The 20,636-nt window shown below is 41.8% G+C and overlaps 1 protein-coding gene and 1 long non-coding RNA gene across 2 annotated transcripts in view; one reads left to right on the top strand and one right to left on the bottom strand.

The window, feature by feature from the left end:
- The first annotated feature begins 909 nt into the window (after positions 1-909).
- LOC310674447 lies at positions 910-3,972 on the top strand. The gene is made up of 2 exons (XR_014509600.1): positions 910-1,652; positions 1,877-3,972. It is a non-coding gene; the product is annotated as an uncharacterized lncRNA (long non-coding RNA).
- The window catches only part of GALNT2 (polypeptide N-acetylgalactosaminyltransferase 2), a 67,062-nt gene continuing 48,651 nt past the window's right edge, over positions 2,226-20,636 (bottom strand). Inside the window, exons 9-16 of the mRNA XM_083433635.1 lie at positions 18,603-18,690; positions 15,024-15,127; positions 13,432-13,558; positions 12,154-12,246; positions 10,565-10,648; positions 9,086-9,212; positions 6,200-6,319; positions 2,226-4,903 (exon numbers count right to left, since the gene is read on the bottom strand). Of these exons, the coding sequence (XP_083289761.1) occupies positions 4,748-4,903; positions 6,200-6,319; positions 9,086-9,212; positions 10,565-10,648; positions 12,154-12,246; positions 13,432-13,558; positions 15,024-15,127; positions 18,603-18,690 (899 nt within the window). The 3' untranslated portion in view covers positions 2,226-4,747. The remainder of the gene's footprint in view (positions 4,904-6,199; positions 6,320-9,085; positions 9,213-10,564; positions 10,649-12,153; positions 12,247-13,431; positions 13,559-15,023; positions 15,128-18,602; positions 18,691-20,636) is intronic.

Genomic DNA, 20,636 nt, shown 5'->3' with positions numbered 1-20,636 from the left:
ACCAGCCCTCTGCAGCCTCCCTGGCTGTCCACGCCATCTGAGGGAAGGATGGCTTCGTGGTCTCTTCCGCAGGGCTTTAATTGAAATATGGGCACCTGGGCAGGCTGCAGAGTGCAGTCCATTTGTAGAGTGAAAAGCAAGGGCACTCGCAAAAAACCCTTTAGCCACCTCAAAACTATGGTAAGTGCAACCCCACCCCACAACCCTGCTGCACCTTACCCATGAGAATTGCAGAAGAAATTCTCTCTTGGTAAGTTTTGAATGCAACTTATTTTCTCATTAACTGGTGATGGGTTTTCATTAAAGCCCCAAACAATTATCCCCCATGCAACCCTACAGGATAATAATGCTCTCTAGATTGTAATCTACACTGGAGGGTTTCCCAATCCTTTGAAGCAGATTTAGGCGATGCAAGAGAGAAGAGGGGGAAGTCCACCAATGCAAGGACACCATTGACTACAACTGTGCCTAGCATTTTAATTCCCTGCTTGGACAAAGGAGAGGAAATTATGGTTTTCAACAGCAAGCATCGATTGTGAAGGGCATACATGTGGCAGAGTTATAGGTAGGGAGGTGAGAACAGGTGAAAACACTGGAAATCGACTACTTGGCAGGCCAACTATTGCTCTGCAATCCCTCCACTTTTCCAGATACTTGGTTTCTGGATACTTGGTTCCAGGAAATAGCAACAGGCTATTCTAACATTTGATACAAATCGTTTCTCAGCTGTGAAAGTTGTGAAAGTTGATGTGAAAGTTAAGGGGAGAGATAAGTTTCCGGAGCCCAAGTTGTCCTGAGCAAAGAAAGGCAAACTTTTACACAACTTGAAATCTGTTTCAAAGTTGTAATGAACTTCAGCAGTTGTTAGAGATAGTAATATAGTATTACATTAGTAGAAATGGCCAGGAATTGGAGGAGGTGGAAATAAAATGTTTCTGGTGAGGAAGTCAGCTTCCTCTTCAGCCTACATTAGATGCAACAATACTGTCTAGTGGGTATGGTGGAAGCCTTCTATGTTCAGCAACTCATAAAACAAATCCATGAAATCGAATCCAAAGCAGCACAAACCAATTCAAAGCATCCTTGGTGTTTTTCAAACACCCACCGACCACGACAAATCTCTTAGGGAAATTCAGGAGCGGTTTCAGATCCAGCGGGAAGGTTTGCTGTTCAAAGTGAAAACCAAAAACCACCTCCAATGGATGCACCTCCCCGACTGGAAATGCCTCAAGCATTCTTTGGATCTGCAAAACTGGTTTACAAAAACACAGGCCCGGTTTGCACACTCTATTAAGTTACAGCTTATATGAAACTTAGGATTCGTGTGAATGAGCAGCATGCTGGTGCAAAAATCCCTGCAGATGTGCCTCCCACACACCTTTCTTCACCGCATGGAAGAAACAAACCAGGAACTGGCTTTTTTTAATATGCAGACTAGTGCTTGTAGTTTTTTACTTGGGTAACAAAACACAAACATACTGCCATGGTTTGTTAGGAGAGAAGCCACCCACAAGGTTCACATGTAATGACAATCCAGCCTCTTTTGGTTCACTCCATTCAGGAAAGGAAGCAATGCGAGGGAGTGCTGCACATGTTCACCTTAAAACCATAGCTGAATTTAATTTATGGTTAAAAGTAATGTCCGAAGAAGAGTTTGGATTTGATATCCCACTTTATCACTACCCAAATGAGTCTCAAAGCGGCTTACATTCTCCTTTCCCTTCCTCCCCCACAACAAACACTCTGTGAGGTGAGTGGGGCTGAGAGACTTCAAAGAAGTGTGGCTGGCCCAAGGTCACCCAGCAGCTGCAGGTGGAGGAGCGGAGACGCGAACCCGGTTCACCAGATTACGAGTCTGCCGCTCTTAACCACTAAGTCACTGTAAGAATGCTGGCTAGCCAAGGAGATCAAGTGGTCTTAGCTGAAGTTCATGTATTCTGGGGCCAGTTCCTGAGTGTACACAAAAACAGAATGGCAGCAAACCTCGCTATCTTATCTATAAAGTATTTATTTCCTTAAGTTAAACAAACAGGTTTTTTTTTTTCAAGGATGGTTTCCATCTATAAAATGAACAAAGTACAAGCTCTGTACAGCAGATTTTAAAGAACCAACCGAAACGACAGTTTCCAAATGACATCTGATTTGCAAAACAAAATTCACATGTACCCCCATCATTTTTGCTTTGAAGACACTCAGATAAGGTTAGCACAGAGATAGCATTGCAATTTGTTTCCAAGTCTCCTAGTGATTTATTATAAAAGGAAGAGGGGTGGGGGAGGGGGAGAGATGTTGGCTACTTCTGATACCCAAGGTCAATATCTGCCACTGGCTGCAACTGCACACCCTCCGTTCATGTCAAAGGTTTTCACACAGTGCCCCTTAGTACACCCCACTGACAGAGGATCTGTGCAGCAGCAGTCGTTGGTGCATAGCACCAGAAATCCATAGACTTTAAAAAAGGATGAAGTCACAGTAAATAACTTTGGCACACTGTGTCATGTAAACATAGCTAACACCACATTACCATATTTCCATTCTCATCCAACACCCACAATTTGCGGTCTCAGCATGGAGATACTGTCTGCGTAGGATCTCTAGAATTTTAAGAACATATCCTCATTTTATAATACATAGACGACATTAGAGTTTCTGGAGTGGGGAGATATTATTAATAAAACTTACTAGCAACTCTGGTTAGGTTAACAGTCAAGGCAGCAAACTCCTATTATTTCAGAAAACAGCAGCTGGTTTGCCTGCTAGCTTTTATATCACAAGAAAAAAAAATGTTAATATTTTAGCTCCCCTTCATTAAGTTCTTTTCCCAGAAGCGCTGGATCATAACCAGTTGGCTGTATAGTTGCGAGTTGAATGCATAGTCCCTCAAATATTAAAATATCACCATCTTCATCTTCACTAATATTTTTCATGTCAAGTGTTGTTGGGTGGCTGAAAATAAAGCGAATCTTGAAAAGCTCAAGTCCAAAGTTTCTCTCTTTTTGTTGCCAAGGTCGTATGTAAATAGGATATACATGGGAACTTGCAGTGTGGGAGAAGGAAATTTGGTCTGGAAGAGGATTATATGCACAAATCCACATTCAAGGAAAAAGCAATGTGGATTCAAACCATGTAGAATTCATATGACATCTGTGAATACTACCTGCAGAGATCACAAGCATGTCATATAACAGTTTATCAGCCTGTTTTAAACCGGTACTGCAAATGTCAAAGCCTTTGTGTCAATGGAAGCATTTTGTGGCAAATACTGCAGCTATAGGGGAAAATACAGTTTATGGAATACTCTTATGACCTATGTAGCTGGAAGAGAACACTGTCAAAACATGATTGCATAATAATTTGTCTTTGTCCTTTGTAATCACCAGAGGGCACCGTTAAAATCTTACATAAGCTGTGTTTTTAAGAAGGGGGGGGGGGTTACAGGCAAAGACGTCAGAGTAACCCCAGACATTACTTTGATATAAAAACAGCAGTTGGATTGAAATGGCTCCTTCCAATGTATTCAGAACATTTTCCTCCAGCCAAGTTTGAAACACCAGTTTAAAACAGGGCACAGGTGTAAAGAAAAAACCCAGACCATGATAACTCCCGCCCCCCAAAAGCACAGGCATAAGAGTTGAAATGTTGATATTTAGTAGGTAGCTGCCCATGCTTCCACGAGAAGGCTATTGTGATCTTGTGCTGTCAGACAACTTTTTAAAAGGAGAAAAAGAAGCACGTGTTGATAAGAACACAACCTGAAGACCAAACCCTCCTAGCTGCATTGTTTTAAGTAGCCCCAAATTGCCCAATACAAATACCAAGTTTATAGATATCCAGAGCACATGGCATGAATTCCCCAACTGGAGGTGACAATGCTGGTGAGATGAAGCGTGCGAGCTCCTTTCTGCCATTTGATCACCCTCCTCTGCAGAGGTCCGACATTTCCCAGGAGGAGGAAGCGCAAAAAAATAAAAATAGGCACACTTCACAAAGCAGAAACATCCAGTGTTTGCATGAACACAACTCAGCAGCACAAACCTGCATCTTCACAAAGTTTTGTTCTTCTACCAACTGTCCAGTCCACTTCCCAGAAAAGTGTTAAATTGCTTTTCTTTGTTCTGTTTGTTTTGTTTTTTTGGATAAATTACAGGATGAAAAATTGATAGAAAGTTGAAAATTTTGACAATATATATTTTATATATATATTTATATATAAACATATAGAATGTTTATATTTAAGAGTTCTGTCATAGAAAAGTCCATGGTGAAATATACCAAGTACACATGGCAAAAACCTTCAAAATGCTTTGATTTCTGGAAACCACGAACACTGATTTCTATGTAAAATGGAGATTGCCAATGATCTTCTCCAAACAATTTGCTTCCCTCCCCCATCAGTCCCTCCCTCCCTCCCTCTCTCCCACCCTCCCCCTCTTCTGTGTGTTGAAAGCAGTTTCCTACTACTGTACATCTGTTTTTCCTAGGAATCTTAGTCATCTGCTGTGGAAGGATTTAGCTTGATGCCGGAAAGGAACTGGTGAGCCTTTGCGGTGGAAGGGAGCAAGAAGGGTGCAGCAGCTACGTCTGACCAGGCAATGGCACGGTCCCCAGTTCTCTTGCTTCCCTTTTGTTCACTTGTCGCCTACTTTCAGACAAAGATGGAATACTGAGGTATATAAAGTATCAGTAATGCAATCAAAATGTTGCCCAAGGTTTCGGAAACGGGAAGAGTCCTCCTGAGCAAGCCCTACTACTGCTGCAGGTTCAGTGTGAACTTCCACTGCTGCGACAGCGAGGGGTTGCAGACTTCAACCGTCAGACCACCGTTTTTGGCATTTCGGCTGTCTAAGCAGAGGTTACTGCCCACGTGCCTCAGTTTCGCGTTGCTTTCAATTTGTTCCCATTTCTAGAAGAAGAAGAAAATTTAAAAAGTTAATCCACTTAGATAAATGTTGATTTTAAAGCCCAGTATTTTCTAGGGTTATTTGGTCTACCATCTATTTTCCTTACAGCAAATAATGGCAACTCCTTAAAGTCATTACTGTTAAATTTGCTTTGCAAACCCCCTGTGCCTGTAAATTTTCCTTTAGCATTGTCCATGCAAACTTCCCAAATGGAAGCTGAAAGCCCCTGGTATACTGGAGTGGGAGATTAAATGCTGGGAGGTGAATGAAACCAAAGGATTTAGTTACACTAGGCAGCTTGCTGTAAGAAAGGCCAGCCATCAGTTCTACTGTCTGTGGAATGCTCTCCCCAGGGAGGCTTACCTGTCACCTTCATTATATACCTTTAGGTGCCGGGCGAAAACATTCCTTTTCAACCAGGCCTTTGGCTGGAATAACATCCTATCTCCACCCCCATCGTTCAGCCCGGACACTGAGATCCAGTGCCGAGGAACTTCTTGCAATGAGGGAACTGCCAGAAGTGAGGTTACAGGGAACCAGGCAGAGGGCCTTCTCAGTAGTGGCGCCCGCCCTGTGGAACACGCTCCCATCAGATGTCAAGGAAATAAACAACTATCCAACTTTTAGAAGACATCTGGAAGCAGCCCTGTTTAGGGAAGTTTTTAATATTTAATGGTGTATTGTTTTTAACACTCGATTGGGAGCTGCCCAGAGTGGCTAGGGAAACTCAGCCAGATGGGCAGGGTATAAATATTATTATTATTATTATTATTATTATTATTATTATTATTATTATTATTAAATGTGTTTGTGTGAGTGGGTGAGGGGGTTATTGTTTTGTTTTTATTATGTATTTATTATTTTATGTTGCATTTATATGCTGTGAACTTCCCTAAGATTGACATATGAAGGGCGGTATACTACGACTGTTGTTGTTTAGTCGTGTCCAACTCTTCGTGACCCCATGGACCAGAGCACGCCAGGCACTTCTGTCTTCCACTGCCTCTCGCAGTTTGGTCAAATGCATGTTAGTATACTACTACTACTACTACTACTAATAATAATAATAATAATAATACAATGAATCTCACAGCAGCCAACCCAATGGGCAAAGTGATTCAATGACACAAACCCAACACTGCTCTGCTGCCAGAAATCCAGCAGACATATATAATATCTTATGGAAAGGTAGGTGGCAGAACAAAGCACAGGGAAGAGGAATAAATATCTACAAGGGCGCACATGATATTGGTGTGTTCTCAGCCCTATTTGCACATGGCTGTATTCTGTGTACTGACCTGTCTACCATCATTTTCTCTACAGCCCTGAAGTTTTATGAGTGAGCCAGGAGCTCGGTCTACAACAGTAAGGCACAAATCCATATGTTTCACTGACTTGTCCTTTGTTAAGGCCCATTCCTGCAACAGAAAGGAAATGAGACAGTTATATTCATGCAGAATGCTTGCAAAACATTTCATTTACCTGATTGTTACAAAATTCTTCTAATATGAGAAAGGGCTTTTACAAAGACAGAAGTGTCTGTTATGAAATGCAAATTGCTGATATTCCTCTCTCTCTCTCTCTCTCTCTCTACCTAGGGAGAAACATTTGAGAACTCTGCCCCAATGATTTTAGATGGTGCTTAGGAATCCAATATTAATCTTAGAATTGTGAATCTGGAAGTGCAATACTGCTTTTAAGATGAACTGGAGAGAGTTGTCCTATACTGCCCTCTGCTGGCGGTATATCACACCATCATACAGCTGGATCCTACCTTCTCGGAATACCTAAATGTACTGAATGAATTTTAAGGTTTTGCTTCACCCCTAAGAAAGTAAGAAACAGGAAAGACTCAGAGACAACGTTTGAACTGCCAGTGACATTTTATACCCATCTCTCTTATAAAACCTGTATTTCAGCATGTAAGGTAAAGGTCCCCTGGACAGTTAAGTCCAGTCAAAGGCGACTATGGGGTTGCGGCGCTCATCTTGCTATTCAGGCTGAGAGAGCCGGTGTTTGTCCACAGACAGCTTTCCTGGTCATGCGGCCAGAATGACTAAACCGCTTCTGGTGCAACGGAACACCGTGGTGGAAACCAGAGCGCATGGAAATGCCGTTTACCTTCCCGCCACAGCAATACCTATTTATTTACTTGCACTGATGTGCTTTCAAAGTGCTAGGTTGGCAGAAGCTGGGACAGAGCAACGGGAGCTCACTCTGCTGCGGGGATTTGAACCGCCAACCTTCCGATCGGCAAGCCCAAGAGGCTCAGTGGTTTAGACCACAGCGCCACCCGCGTCCCTTTCAGCACGTACACCAGGCCATTTCTGATGACTATCACCCACATAGGCAATGCATATTGAGGGTCTCGTTCCATCTCCAACTTGCCTTGAAGTGCAATTTCCCATTATTGGAGATGATCAAGATCGACCTCTCTGCTAACTACACTGTAAGCACCCAGCTCTTCCATGGGAATATTTCAAATGCAGAACTGCAGCAGCGCCATTTCATTTTCAGTAAAGAAACATGCCGCCTACTTCTGGGAAGTGGCAGCAAATGAAATCTGATTGTACTAGTAGGAGTCAGATTAGGATGAAGGCACCACCAAGCAATTGACATAACTAATGGGGTTTAGCAAAGAAGCCATTTGGTAATAGTGTTTTAAAATGATTAATGTGCAAGTCAGCCCCTGAATGGAAATACTGAAAAACTGCGTGAAGCATGAGATGTTAAAGGGTATTATACAAGCATATCTTTCCCAAGTAGAAGGTTGTACGTTTAAAGAACAATTATTCTTGGTTTTCATTCCATCAGCTTAATTTTATTTCCCACATGATCTGACACGCCTAAGTGGAGACTCGCTCCTCAACTATTGGGGCAGCTTCCAAAATGGAGCAACACTCGTAGCGAATGGAGAGGGAGGGAGGGAGGGAGACAGTGTGGGAAGGGATTGAGGCAAAACAAATGCAGAAAACAGCCTGTGGGAAAAAACAGCAGGCTAGGCTGGAGGGAAAGGAGGGCTGCAGAGAATGAGGGCTTGTGAGTTGCAGACAGCATGGGTAGCCAAGAGGAGAATGGAACAAGGAGGAGGCATTCAGTGAATGGCTGCAGTTAGAAAAAGATAAAATTATCATACTTAAGGAGAAGGGCCAGGAGCTAAAGGAAAGCGTTCTGCTTTGACGAAAAGGCTGGAGTGATTTGAATTGTGGGAGTTGCCTACTTTCCTTAAGTTCCACTCCTGCCTTTGACCACAAGATGGAGCCATTCCCAAACAATGACCTTCACAAGCCAAGGAAGAAAAAACAACTGAAGTTGCAGCGCTAAGTTGCAAGATGAGAACAATTTGACTGCAACTCTGCTGCAGGAAAAGTTGACCACAGGTACTTAATGCATCCATTGCTTGAGGTCTGTTGTGTCAGCCTATTTTGTCTGGATTCAGTTTAGGGCACGCTCCACTTCTCCTTCAGCCTATGGAATTTGTGCTCCTGTAGCCATGCCAGATATTTTATTTCTTTTCACTCAGCCAAACTATCCCCCATGCACGGCATGGGATATGGAAATAAATACGTAAGTTTATTGACATCACCTCTGCACATCATCTCAATGTGAAGCAAAAAGGCATGAATTTTGAAAATGTCAGCTTTGTGTTCTCTCGTTTAAGGCACCATTTCATTGGTAGCTGTTTAATTATGTTTAACCCTGAGGTTCAAGAGCTGTTAATGGAAATCCGTGTTCTAAAAGTAAGAATGTCTCTCTCACACGCATATACACTCAACCCATTCATTCATCCACCTTATCCTCAACATGAAAAAAAAATGCTTGCAGGCCAAGTCTCAGAAGGACTTCAAATGTCTATGTTAAGTTTCTGTACCTGCACAACCAATGAGAAGTTAAGCCTATTTACAGCCCACAAAAATTAAATTATCCAGTATCCTTTCGTTTGTCATGTCATATCTCAACACAAATGGAAATCCACAAAGCCATATTTGGCAAACGTCAGAAGGAAAGGTGAGCAAAACACAATTTCCAAATAGGCAGGTCTAAAAGATTTAAAAGAGTAATACAGTAATAAACCTACATTCTTTGGGGTGATAAAGAATATAAAATGTGATTTCCCCATCAGTCTTGTTTCTTACATGTAGTGAATTTAATTTATTGCCACTTAGGAACCTGTGATTACTAACCTGGTTTCCCCCGGCATTATGACATTCATAAACACCAACAACGCCATCTGCAAAATGGCCTAAAGTGTCAAGGCAATTGGTTCCTTGCTGCAAGGCCCCAAAAGCTATATCTTGGTGATCAGGTACCCTGAAAAGTAAAACACCACAAAATAGTTTAGAATTCCAAACATCTTTCAATATTAAAAACTACTCTATGTTTGAGTAAAATTCGGAGGCAACACAATGCAATTCTTTTCTAGAGCTTTCCTGTTGGTAGCTCTCTCAGCCTCCCCCAAAACGGCATTTTAAATTCCCCTGGAATTGAAGATAAATGACGCAACAGCAGCCAACTGAACCACAGGAAGTTTTCCAATAGTCGGGTCTTCAAACACAGTTCTGGGGTACAGCAGAGAGCAGAAAAATACTCAATGTGCCGTGCATCTCTCTGCTTTGTATCCTTTAATATAGGCATTCAAAATATTCTTTCAAATCCCACTTTCTCCCCATAACACACCCGATGAAGCAGCTAAAATAAACCCAACTGCATCCAGAATGACAATTGACAAGAGATAAGAAATTACTTCACACTGATCTGGTTTTAAGTACTGTCAGGGCATAAACTCCCTTAACTAAACATGAATTAGTTATTCCTCAATGTCTTTTCACCCCACCCTGTTAAATTCACATTTATATGAACAATAGGAAAAACAGGGATTCTATCTACTTTAGTAATTATGAGTATGAAATAAGGAGTTGATAGCTCTTCCAGATTAGTTCCCTAGAAGTGACCACAAACAGAAGAAGAAAAATTATCCATGTGACTTTTATATAGTATGGGAAATACATGGCTTGAACCAGAAACTTTGTGGTTGGGACCCAGTCTAGTAAGCCACCTGGGTTTGTATATTCCAATCTTCAGCTGCTTTTTAGGTGCAGATGGGAATAGGGACATGAAATGTTAGCTTCTGTGATTGGCAAGCAGCAGCTGGCCTCTGAAGCAGCCTCCTATTCCAGCCTAGGCCAAATGGCAGAAAGGCAACTTTGCTTTCCGTCCCGGCCAACAGTACAGGAAACCACTTTGAGCTCCTTAGATCAGGAATAGGCAAACTTGGCCCTCCAGGTGTTTTGAGTCTACAGTTCCCATCATCCCTGACCACTGGTCCTGCTAGCTAGGGATCATGGGAGTTGTAGGCAAAAATATCTGGAGGGCCGAGTTTGAGGAAGCCTGCCTTAGATGAAAGGAAGGATAGAAATGAAATAAACAAATGTGCTATGTGCTATGTGTTGTGTTTTTAGTTTATCATGGATATACAAAAGCAGCAAACCTATTCCTAGCAACATTGTCACACTTGATGTACAAGCTGCACTTTGGAGGTATTAAAACAGATGGACAAAAGTCACAAAATAAAAGTTAAATGAGGAAAGGATAATCGTCGTCCCCACTCCCCAATTTGCTGAAAAGCAACAGCAAACATCATTTGTATAAAATAGATGACTCACCTTAGCTCAGGGTACACATTTTCAAGATACCATTTGAATGGTTTGCAGTTAAGTCTCCTTCTCAACTCCATTCGGCTTTGAATACTATTGAGAGAAACAGTGTTTATCAGCTATATTTAAATTGGCACAATCTAAAAAGAATCGTTGATTTCTATCTCAAGGGAAGTTCTGTGTTGCTGGACGAAGAGCATCACTCAGGGTGCCACCTTGTGGTCAAAGGCAGAAAAGATAACTTGAGGGAAAGCTCCCAGAGTCCTAGCCAAGCTCCAACAGGTTGCTCAGACAAGACACAGAGAGAACAAATGGCCACTTCCCTAACAATAACAAAATGGGAAAAGCATGTTAAGCTGGATAGACTATGGTGATTAATTGGAGCAGCCAAAAACAGGGCGAGACCTGATGCCCCTCACCCAGCCACACAGAACTACCTTTCAGGTGTGAACCAACGCTTTGTTCTCTTGTTGCTGGAGAAGAGCTTCAATGAGGAACATGTTAAATAGAAAGTACGAGGTTTGTTCTTCCACCCGAGATCCCTCCCTCCACTCCCCTGGATCATATTCGGGGTTAACGAAGGGATCCAGTGAGCCCAACGCTGGTGCTAGAAGAGGGTGTTGCAATAATGGATAAATATTAGCTGTCCCTTGGGGGATGTCAAAAGGGTTAAGGGAGTCTGGAGCAAGTTCAGCCCAACATGGGGGTTGAATGTGGATGGGAGACCCTTTTGTGGTGGAGCTGCGACTGATCACACTGTCCGTTCTGTGAAGGCAAGACAGAAGTAGGTTTTGCCACAGGCAAGTCAGAAGGGATAGCAGTAATGTGACCCCTTAGCTCCACATACGTATCTGCCAACAAAGCTTCCTTTATTTGTTGTGAGAATGTCAGTAGTAAGCTGAAAGATAGGAGCCTGAGAAGCAGTTTGTAGAGCGCTTCAAACAGGGATTTTATTGGGCACAGAAGGCTGAACGGACTGAATAGAGGGATGCAGGGGAGGGGGAAGGAGTTAAAAAACAACAACACAAAACCATAAACTGCCCATCCTCAGAGGACCGGGGAGAATGCGAGTTGTCACACAGTATCCTCAAGCCCTCACTCTTTATAAGGAAACGGGCAGTCACTAGCCTCAGTCAGGAGGTCTGAGTGCTGCTAGGAGGCATTCCTAGATAATAAGAGCAATTGGCTTCACATCCATTTGCCGCTTCCCCTACAGAAGCCTCAGTGGCTTTCAGGTTTTGTGTTCCTCTGCAGATTACCAGTTGCTTAGTGCCACCTGAGGCCACATTCTCTGGCTAGCTGACTACCACTAGAGCAGCAAGGAGGAGCCTGAGAGGCCAGGAAGCAAAGTTCCCTTAAGGGAGAGAGCTAGGTGCAGAAAATTCTGGATTCTGGGAGCTTCCCTCAAATCTTTCTTATCTTTGACCATAAGGTGGGACTGAAACCTTCCCTGATGCCCTTCTCTGGAGACATGTGAAACTGTATTTCTATAGTCAACGATACTTTAAGCATTAACTTTATAATATTTCAAATCCAGGCCACCTCCAAAAGGCAATCTCAAAATGCACGAACAATAGGAAAGGAGTAATTACACTTACTTGCCATAAGGTACATTTCTGGCTGAAGGCACTGCTGCATAATAGAAATTTTTGTATTCATCCATCCAGACTTCTGCTGCTCTACGTGTATTTCTGGAAATATAATTCAGTATGTTATGATATTTTTGCTCTTATTAATGTGGCAGGGTCCTTATTCCCTTCCTATCTGAGTACCGCAGATCCTTGAACATTAAAGCTGCTGCAGGAACCAAAATAATAGTTTCATTCTTTCCCTCCTTTAGGTCATGATCTTGCTCAAGAAAATGATGATCTTCCTTCTCCATTGACCAAGCGTTTGTAGAAAAACTGATTTCTGTGCTGTTGTCAGTAAGATACATTTTGAGGTTAACATGTTCACAAGTAGCACGACATGTTCCTTTCCAATTTGTCTTTTTATTGCTCCCAGTAATATTGTTTGAGGATTCATTTTGATCTCATGTCCTACTATACTTCTGATACACTTAGCATCTGATCAGTGTTGGCTAACCCAAGGACCTTGATACCAAATATGGGCATATGTGCAGTCTTCCTCTTTTATACTAACAACTCTGACATATTCGGCTACATTTTGACTCCCAATTTTTTCTCGTTGCCATAGAAACATGCTGAAATCCAAAGACCTTTATTAATTCAATATGTATTGATTCATGCTCACTGGAATTTATTCAAAACCTTCTATTTTATCTTAACAGGCAATAAAATAAAGATTATTGGTGGAAGTACTTACACAAATATTTGGCAATATACTTTCATTTTTCTGACTACTGCCCTTCCTAACTATGAACATGGTAGCTAGGTAGGCCTAACTAGTCATGTTCAGCTTTGCTTTTTCTACACTGGCCTGAAATTAACTTCTAAAAGATTTGCTGTATCAGTGAGATCAACCCCTAAGCCTTCTAACTACAATTAGGACTTGTCACATTTTCAATGGTTGGTTGGTTTGATCATCGATATTGGTAATATCGGAATTCCCTAAATTGATTTTGTATCCCAGCACTTTTCTATAATATGGTTACTTTCTTCAACAACCTTTTCGACTGATGTCATTGGTCTTTGAAGGAGAAAAACTATACCACCAGTGTAGCTCAGAATTTTTGCCCCACACCAATGTTTGCTAAAGGTTAGCTCATTTAGTTATTCTGACAGTAGTTTCAGCTGCAAAGACTTTTTAAAAGCCTCAATAGCATTTTACTCTTTGATAAAGAGCTCAGCCAGCTAATTATAAGCTAATCATCTTTGGTTCCATTGGTTTACTTAAAGCAACCTCTTGACCGTTACCTTGCAAAAACGGTACCACTTCCTCCTGGGAAGGTATAAGGGTGTTGTTTTCGGAACACGTGGCCAACTCTGCTGCATGGAATTATTTCTAGGCTCCCTCCGCACTGCCAAACACGGAATGAAATCTCTGTCATTGGGAAACAAGCAATAGATAATAAAGAAGAAGAAGAAAAGAATGCAGAAATAGTTAGTTCTCTGCTCCTCCAAACATTCCCACTGCCCACAACGCATGCACAGTATGTATATTTTTAATCCGTGGAAATTTCTCGGGATTTTCTTGCATCCTGACAAAAGGGAGTTGGGAGAGTTTTCATTACTTGATTGACAAAAGGAAATACTGTGATGGGAGAGGGGCTGTGCATGCACAAATGTGCAGGAATATCTGAATCAACATTTCCCATTTATTTTCTTCCCTTTTTTTGTCCTCTAATATGGATTTGTAGGCTATGGAAGCAGTGCCTAGTCCTCTGAGGTTATTATCCCATTTTGCTTCAGCAATTTGTGCACACTGAAGCAACATCACACTAGAAGAGCAAGAATGAATGATAAGAAACACATCAATGTCAGGGGTGGTGGGACATATCTGTGCAAGAATCAAGCTCGTCTCTCCCACGTGGTTTCTATATTCTTACATACTACAGCAATGTAGATGGCAGCCACTTCCCTCAGAATCAATAAGAACAAAATGGCTACTTTTGTTCCAGTTCTTTCTACCCTGCGCTATTTTTATGTGCCCCTCATGTCAGCACTTATGGCAAACCTGCTACTTCACCTCTCAAATTCCCATTTTGGATCAAGTTAATTTACTCCCTTTCTTTTCTAATGCAGCAAGCAGGACAAACTTATGTCATCAGTACAAATTATTTAAAATGCCCACCCAGAGAAAGAAGTACTTTTTGTACTTACAATTAGGTAATTAAAAATGTTTAAATTTCAACACTCAATACGCCACCATAACTATGTGAACATTCGTATTTCTTGACTTTTACATTAACACCTTGAAATAAGGACCAATAACTAAAGTGCTAGCATGGGAGGGGGGGAATCAATATTTGACGGTGTAATAGAACTATAAAATCACAATCCATCTTCGGCTAAGGTGCCAAGTGTCTACTAGGAATGATAATCAAAATTAATTAGCTCATCCCTCAAGTAATGACTTTACAATAGATTCCTTAAAGTATTCACTAGAAAATTAAACCCATGAACTGTGCGTGCCCAACTTTAAGTTTTAAAAAGTGTGGAATGTTTTTAAAACCCTGCTAAATGACACAATTTTGCAACATTTTAATTAACACAGAATGGTGTTTCCAAATTATGCATGACTTGTTTAAAGGCTAAAATCCCTTTAGTTTTTGTCTGCTTCTCCCTTGTACAAAGAAGTCCTCTCAGCTTTTATTTTTCAACATAAAGCTCTAATTTTAGAATGCAGCCCTGTTGTGGCTGATTTTTTGCCAATAATCCACTTAAAGTATTAGCTGTCATTTTAACCCACTCCAGACAGTGAACTGAAGGCCATGAACTCACAAAAATTAGGTTACAGTATAATTTGCTTTTCTTCAAGAGAGAATTCTATGCAGAAAGATTCTTACCTAGATTTTCTCCACCCCATACATCCATCATCATATCATATTTTCCCAGCTCTTCAAAATAAAATTTGTCCATCACAAAGAGTCCACCAGCTATCATTGGTGTTCTAAAGAGACAGGAGGGATAAAAGAGGGAAACTGAACATTACATACTGGCACAGGATAATCGGATACGAAGGCTCTTCAACAAAGCATTTTCTGTTCATACCTTAAATAGGCCATTTTGCTCAGTTCTAGCTATCTGAACATGCTACCGCTCTGAAACATGTTATCACGTAACTAATGCGGTTAAAACTGATTCCTGGATAACCATTTCTCAGATTTTTTGGAAGTACCATATTTTTCGCCCTATAGGGCGCACCGGCCCATAGGGCGCACCTAGGTTTTTTTTTGGGGGGGGGGGGGGGATAAAGAAAAATTTTTTGTTTCCCCACCAGGCGTGGGGCTGGGGCGGGGGAAGCCCAAGCTTCCCCCGACCCCAGCTCCCAGAACAGGCTGCTATCCGCAAGCCTTGGGAGCCCGGTGGGAACTCCCGGAGGGCTCCCCAGGCTTGCGGATATCTGCCTGAAACCCAGGGCGCGCTGCTGCTGTCCGCAAGCCTTGGGAGCACGCCGGGAACTCCTGCCGGGCTCCCAAGGCTTGCGGATAGCTTCCTGGAGCCTGGAGAGCGAGAGGGGTCGGTGCGCATCAACCCCTCTCGCTCTCCAGGCTTCAGCGAAAGCCTGCATTCGCCCTATAGGACGCACTTTTCCCCCTCCAAAAATGAAGGGGAAATACGGTAGATGTGGCTATTCCTAGAAATTGAAAAATGTTATCTGCACGCTTGTTCTGAAACAGACCATAAGCAGTCAGAAACTAGGATCCCTAGTTCAGATTATACAAGAAGCTGAAATTCAAACTGAAAGTGAATTCTACTACAGTCTTCCTTTGGACTGTGCAGAGAGAAGTGGGGGAGAAGTGTGCGAGTCCAAGGCTTGTTAAGGCTCCTTCCTGCTCCTGCATATTATCATAAATTAGTATGATGTGCTCTAGAGCAAGTTAAAGCTTAAGATATGTGAAAATACAACTCTTTGCCCTCTGAAGTTCTTTAAGTATTTTACAAACCAACATACAAATCTATCCCATTTATCGATTTAAATTCAGGATAATGCATATTCTGCTCAAAACATTCTTCGCCTTAGATATGAGTTATGTACATTTGGTTATTCTGCTTCTTGTGTTCATGGGGAGGGATAACAACTTATGTGGCACACAAATCCCACACCTCTGACCACTGGAATTGTAAGAGATCCCCTGCCAACTTGTAAGAGTATCATTCTGAAGGAAAAGAAATTTACATTAATTTAAAGTGACAGCAGATCTCCCGTGAAAGAGAGTTCTATGCAGAGAACTAAATTTAGGATCTGCATGGAACACACACAGTGCAACAGTTTAAAACGGGGTGGCTAACCGTTTCTTGGCCCAAGGGCTATATATTCACCCCTGGCCAGCCCTCTGAAGGGTACATACCATGGTGTGGCCAAAGTGGGTGTGAACAGCCCTCTCTTGCTCTCCCACACAATCCTCACACCAACTCACGCAAACCACACACCACAGAGGCTGCTCTCATTTCCCATGTAAAGTTCAGACTGCTGCCATTTTATTTCTGGTGGTGGGTGGGTGTGGGGCACTCAACCACACCAAGCTAAAAATGAATCCTGTTTTTGTAAACATGTTAAACTGAAAACAAAAACCAAACTTGCCAGTATCAGGCACAAATTGAGATGGGAGGGGAGTCAAGCTGGGAAAACACCTTGCCGGGGGGGGGGGGAATCAAAGCAGCAACCACATGGACTGCACTTTGCACGTTCAACCTTTCCTTTTTTGGATTTATTTATTTTTTTAATCCCAAGTGATGGGAGGTTTTGCTTCTGCACATGAGTTTGACAAACCGCTCTGAGCTGAAGCATTCTTTGCTCACCCACCCTAGAATGTTCAGTTCACATTGAGTTCATGAAACATCGTACCCTGACCTGTTCTTAATGCATGGTTGACCACATCTATGAATGCGATGGTTATGCCCTTTTAAGTTTTGCTATATCAATCACTAGTAATAGTTTAATAAGGAGTATATAAATCACTAGTAATAATTTAATAGGGAGGTTTTCATACCTGTCCAATTCTGTGTTCTCTTTCCCAACCTTTAATCTATTGATAATTAATGCCTATATGCAACCCTTGCGTATGATTTGTGTCAACCAATCAGCAACATGCACATATGTGGCAATGCTGTAATATTCAATAAAAGGGACTCTCCGAGACATGCTTGAGAGATGCCTCCCATATGACACTTGTCACTCGTCTGTCGTTTATTTCAACCCAACACCCAAGGAGATGCAAAGTGCAGCTGGGACCAGTCTCAGCAGCCTGGCTCCACCCTCATTCCAAACTTGCATCTTCTCTTCCTCCCTGCAGTCAGTTGGTGAGGAATGCAAGGGAAGGGAGAAGCTCATCCTTAGAAGGCTAATGGGTGATATGTTGACTGTGTTACGTTTTGTTTGCTTCAGAGTGCTGCTCCCTTCCTGGAAGGGGCTGACAAGGGAAAAGGAAAGGAAGGATGCACCACCAGCAATCCATCGCAAGATCATAGCAAATCTCTCTTTTTGAGCTAGATAACCATATCTGCTCATCCTGCCCAGCAAGAGCCAATGACTGCTACTCTAGGGAACAGACATATGTCTTCATTCATTAGGCATTGGCACAAAGGATGCTAAGCATTGCAGCGGCTCCCTTAAAGAGGAAGGAGCTCTTAATAAAGGAAGTGGCAGCTGCCTCTTGCAGTAACCGCACAAAGAAAAATCAGCCCTGCCAAACAACAAAACACAAACAGCCAAACACCCATGGAACACAGTCTCAGTGTCATTATAATAATAATAAAAAAGCTGCAAAAATTGAGGGGGTCCCCAAAGACCCACCAGAAACCCTTCTGGGAGGCCAGAGATTGCTCACAGGTTAGCCATCCTTGGTTTAGAAGTTAATCGTTTGAAAGTTCAATAGTAATAAGAATCAAACTGTGTACACAAGAATAATTTGTATGCTCACTTTATGCTATTTGGGTAAAGCAGCAACTAAAGAATGAATTAAATTAGTATGCTATCCGTTTTGTGAGCCCCTACTGTTTAAGGAGTCTTGTATTAACTAATTTTCTATATTGCTTTCTTGGTATGTTGTGCACAACAGAAAATCACTAAGCTTCATAAAACAGTTTTCAATTTCTCCTTCCTTGCGGGCAGTTCAACCTCACCTTAAACGGAAGGTTATGTTTTCCAATGGTAAGTCTCAGATGACTCAATATCACTACCACAGCAAAGCTCTGGTATTTAATACACAGTGAGCAATATTTGACTTCAAGTACCAGCCTGCCATATTTCAAGTTGAGACTTTAATTTGCAAGAGTTTCCTCCTGCATTTAGAGTTTGTGATGTGCAAAGTAATTCAAGAGCAGTCTGCCAAGCATAACCTGGGGAGATGGTAACTCAAAGTTGCACTTACTAAGAACCACAACATTGTTTTGTGAGGGGAAGGGTGGTGGCAGGAACATACTTTATGGGAGCAACTGGGTTTCCTTGCCGTGCTCTTCTTTGCTCAGGTGTCATGTAATCCCACTTGAATACCAAATTCCAGTCGAAGCCTAAGAGGCAGTGGGGAGGTGGGGAGGGAAAAGAAAAAGTTACAAAAGTGCAGACCGGATATTACAACATTTCGTTTCTTTTAGTTTTTGGACCCATGGTTTAAAACAGACCAAATTTTGCTTTAATCTATGGTTTCTCATTTGCATGTAATGACAGGCAAGGGTTCTAAAGTTAAATTAAAGTGTGGAAGTCCTGTTGTGTAGGAGAATGAAAGAACAGGAAGAATGCATGAAATTTTCAGCTCATTCACATAACGTGGAACCATAACATGTAAACAACAGCTAAGGGTTTAACAACAAATGCATCTTTTGGGGTTGTTTATTTCCTCTCTGCTGATTCAGAGAGGAAACAGTGTTATGAATGAATCGGGGACCGTGTTGTTTTGCTGTAACAAAGCGAGCCAAGAACAAATAACGGCTACAGACTAAGGTAACAATTCCAGGTTAAGATGTAATGTTATACAGAGGTCCTGGCTTGTCTGTTCCTCCCTGTGTGCACTTAGAGGGCCAAAGTGACCAAGATCAGAGCCCATTACTGGGATGCGCAAGCGAGACCGCTGTCTCCGCTCTGGCTGAGCTAGGGGAAATCAGAATGAAATTAAGGCTACTTTTCCCTGTGTATTTGTTCACTTACTAATGCTAAATTAGGACAATAGTTGTGAGACGTAAATTATTCCCACTGCTCTGCAAAAACCGTCAGAAATAGCTTGCAACCATAACTACTGGAGTTATGGTTAGGAGCTTGCAAATAGCTTGCAACTACTAACCATAACTCCAGGGCCACATGTGCTGTTAGCTGTTACAGAAAATCTGCTGATATGGCGCTTACAGACAAGCTTCTTCTAATGAAGAATCAGTGATTACAGTGTAGGGCTAGGATTGTGAAGACCCAAGTTGAAATCCCCAGATTGACCTTGGGCCAGCCACACACTCTCAGCCTAGCCTACTTCAAAGGGTTGTTGTGAAGTTAAGTAGGGAGGGGAAGAACCATGTTCTTCAACTTGTTCTCCTGGGTGGGAAAGCACAATTTAAATGTAATACAGGAGAGACAGATATTCTTGTTACCCCAGATGATTGCAATAATGAATATTCTGAATGTGCCACAACAGTGTAATTTATAATCCTTTTGTAATTGCGGGATATCTGACACCTAAAAAGTTAGACAATTATGCATTCCCAAACTTTCCTTTGATGAATAATTATTTTATTTTCCCCAGAAGGAAAGCGGCATACTTTTGGAATATGTATTTCCCAAGTCATACCTAAACACCGTCCAGAAGAACTTTAATATTTTTCTGTAATTTGAGACTTTGTACAAGAAGCCATTTTATTTCCCTAAGGCTAAGGGACTCTGCTTATCTTGCTAGACTATACACAAGGGGACTGGAAATTGGTTAGAAGTGTCAGAATAATTCACTGAATTTCAGCTGAAAATGAAGTCCAATGGTAAAATGTGCATAATAGGCTAATTAGTATGATAGAAGCAAAATGAGTCTCAACTGTTTCTTCTACATGTGTATACATGTGCTGTTCTTATTCATATGCCCTCCTCTGCTTAGCAGATCTGTAGACTATCAGAAGCAATATACCAATTAAGATACAAGCTCAACTTACTTTCATTGTCCTTAGATCCTTCATCTGAGAAGCATTTTGCATACTAATTTTACACAGCACTAATTGTAGTGTTGTGATCACTGAAATGCTTTTTCAAATAGCAATACATTAGGGGGCACAGAATGTTCTTAATCCAAACAGAAGAATACATGCAACTGCTTCCCAGCTATTATTGAGCCAGAAGTTGTATGCACGAGAACAGGCATTAGGGGGCTCTTCTGGAGCAAGAACGAGAAACATTGAGCCTAAGATATCTTGAAGGGCTGGCAGGATTAAGGAAAGTATAATCTGACATGGATGCATCAGCCCAATTTGATCAAACAAGTTCCACC

Source organism: Podarcis tiliguerta, assembly GCF_965153285.1.
Source record: "Podarcis tiliguerta genome assembly, chromosome: 3".
NCBI lineage: Eukaryota > Metazoa > Chordata > Lepidosauria > Squamata > Lacertidae > Podarcis > Podarcis tiliguerta.
This window is presented reverse-complemented; position numbering and strand designations above follow the sequence as displayed.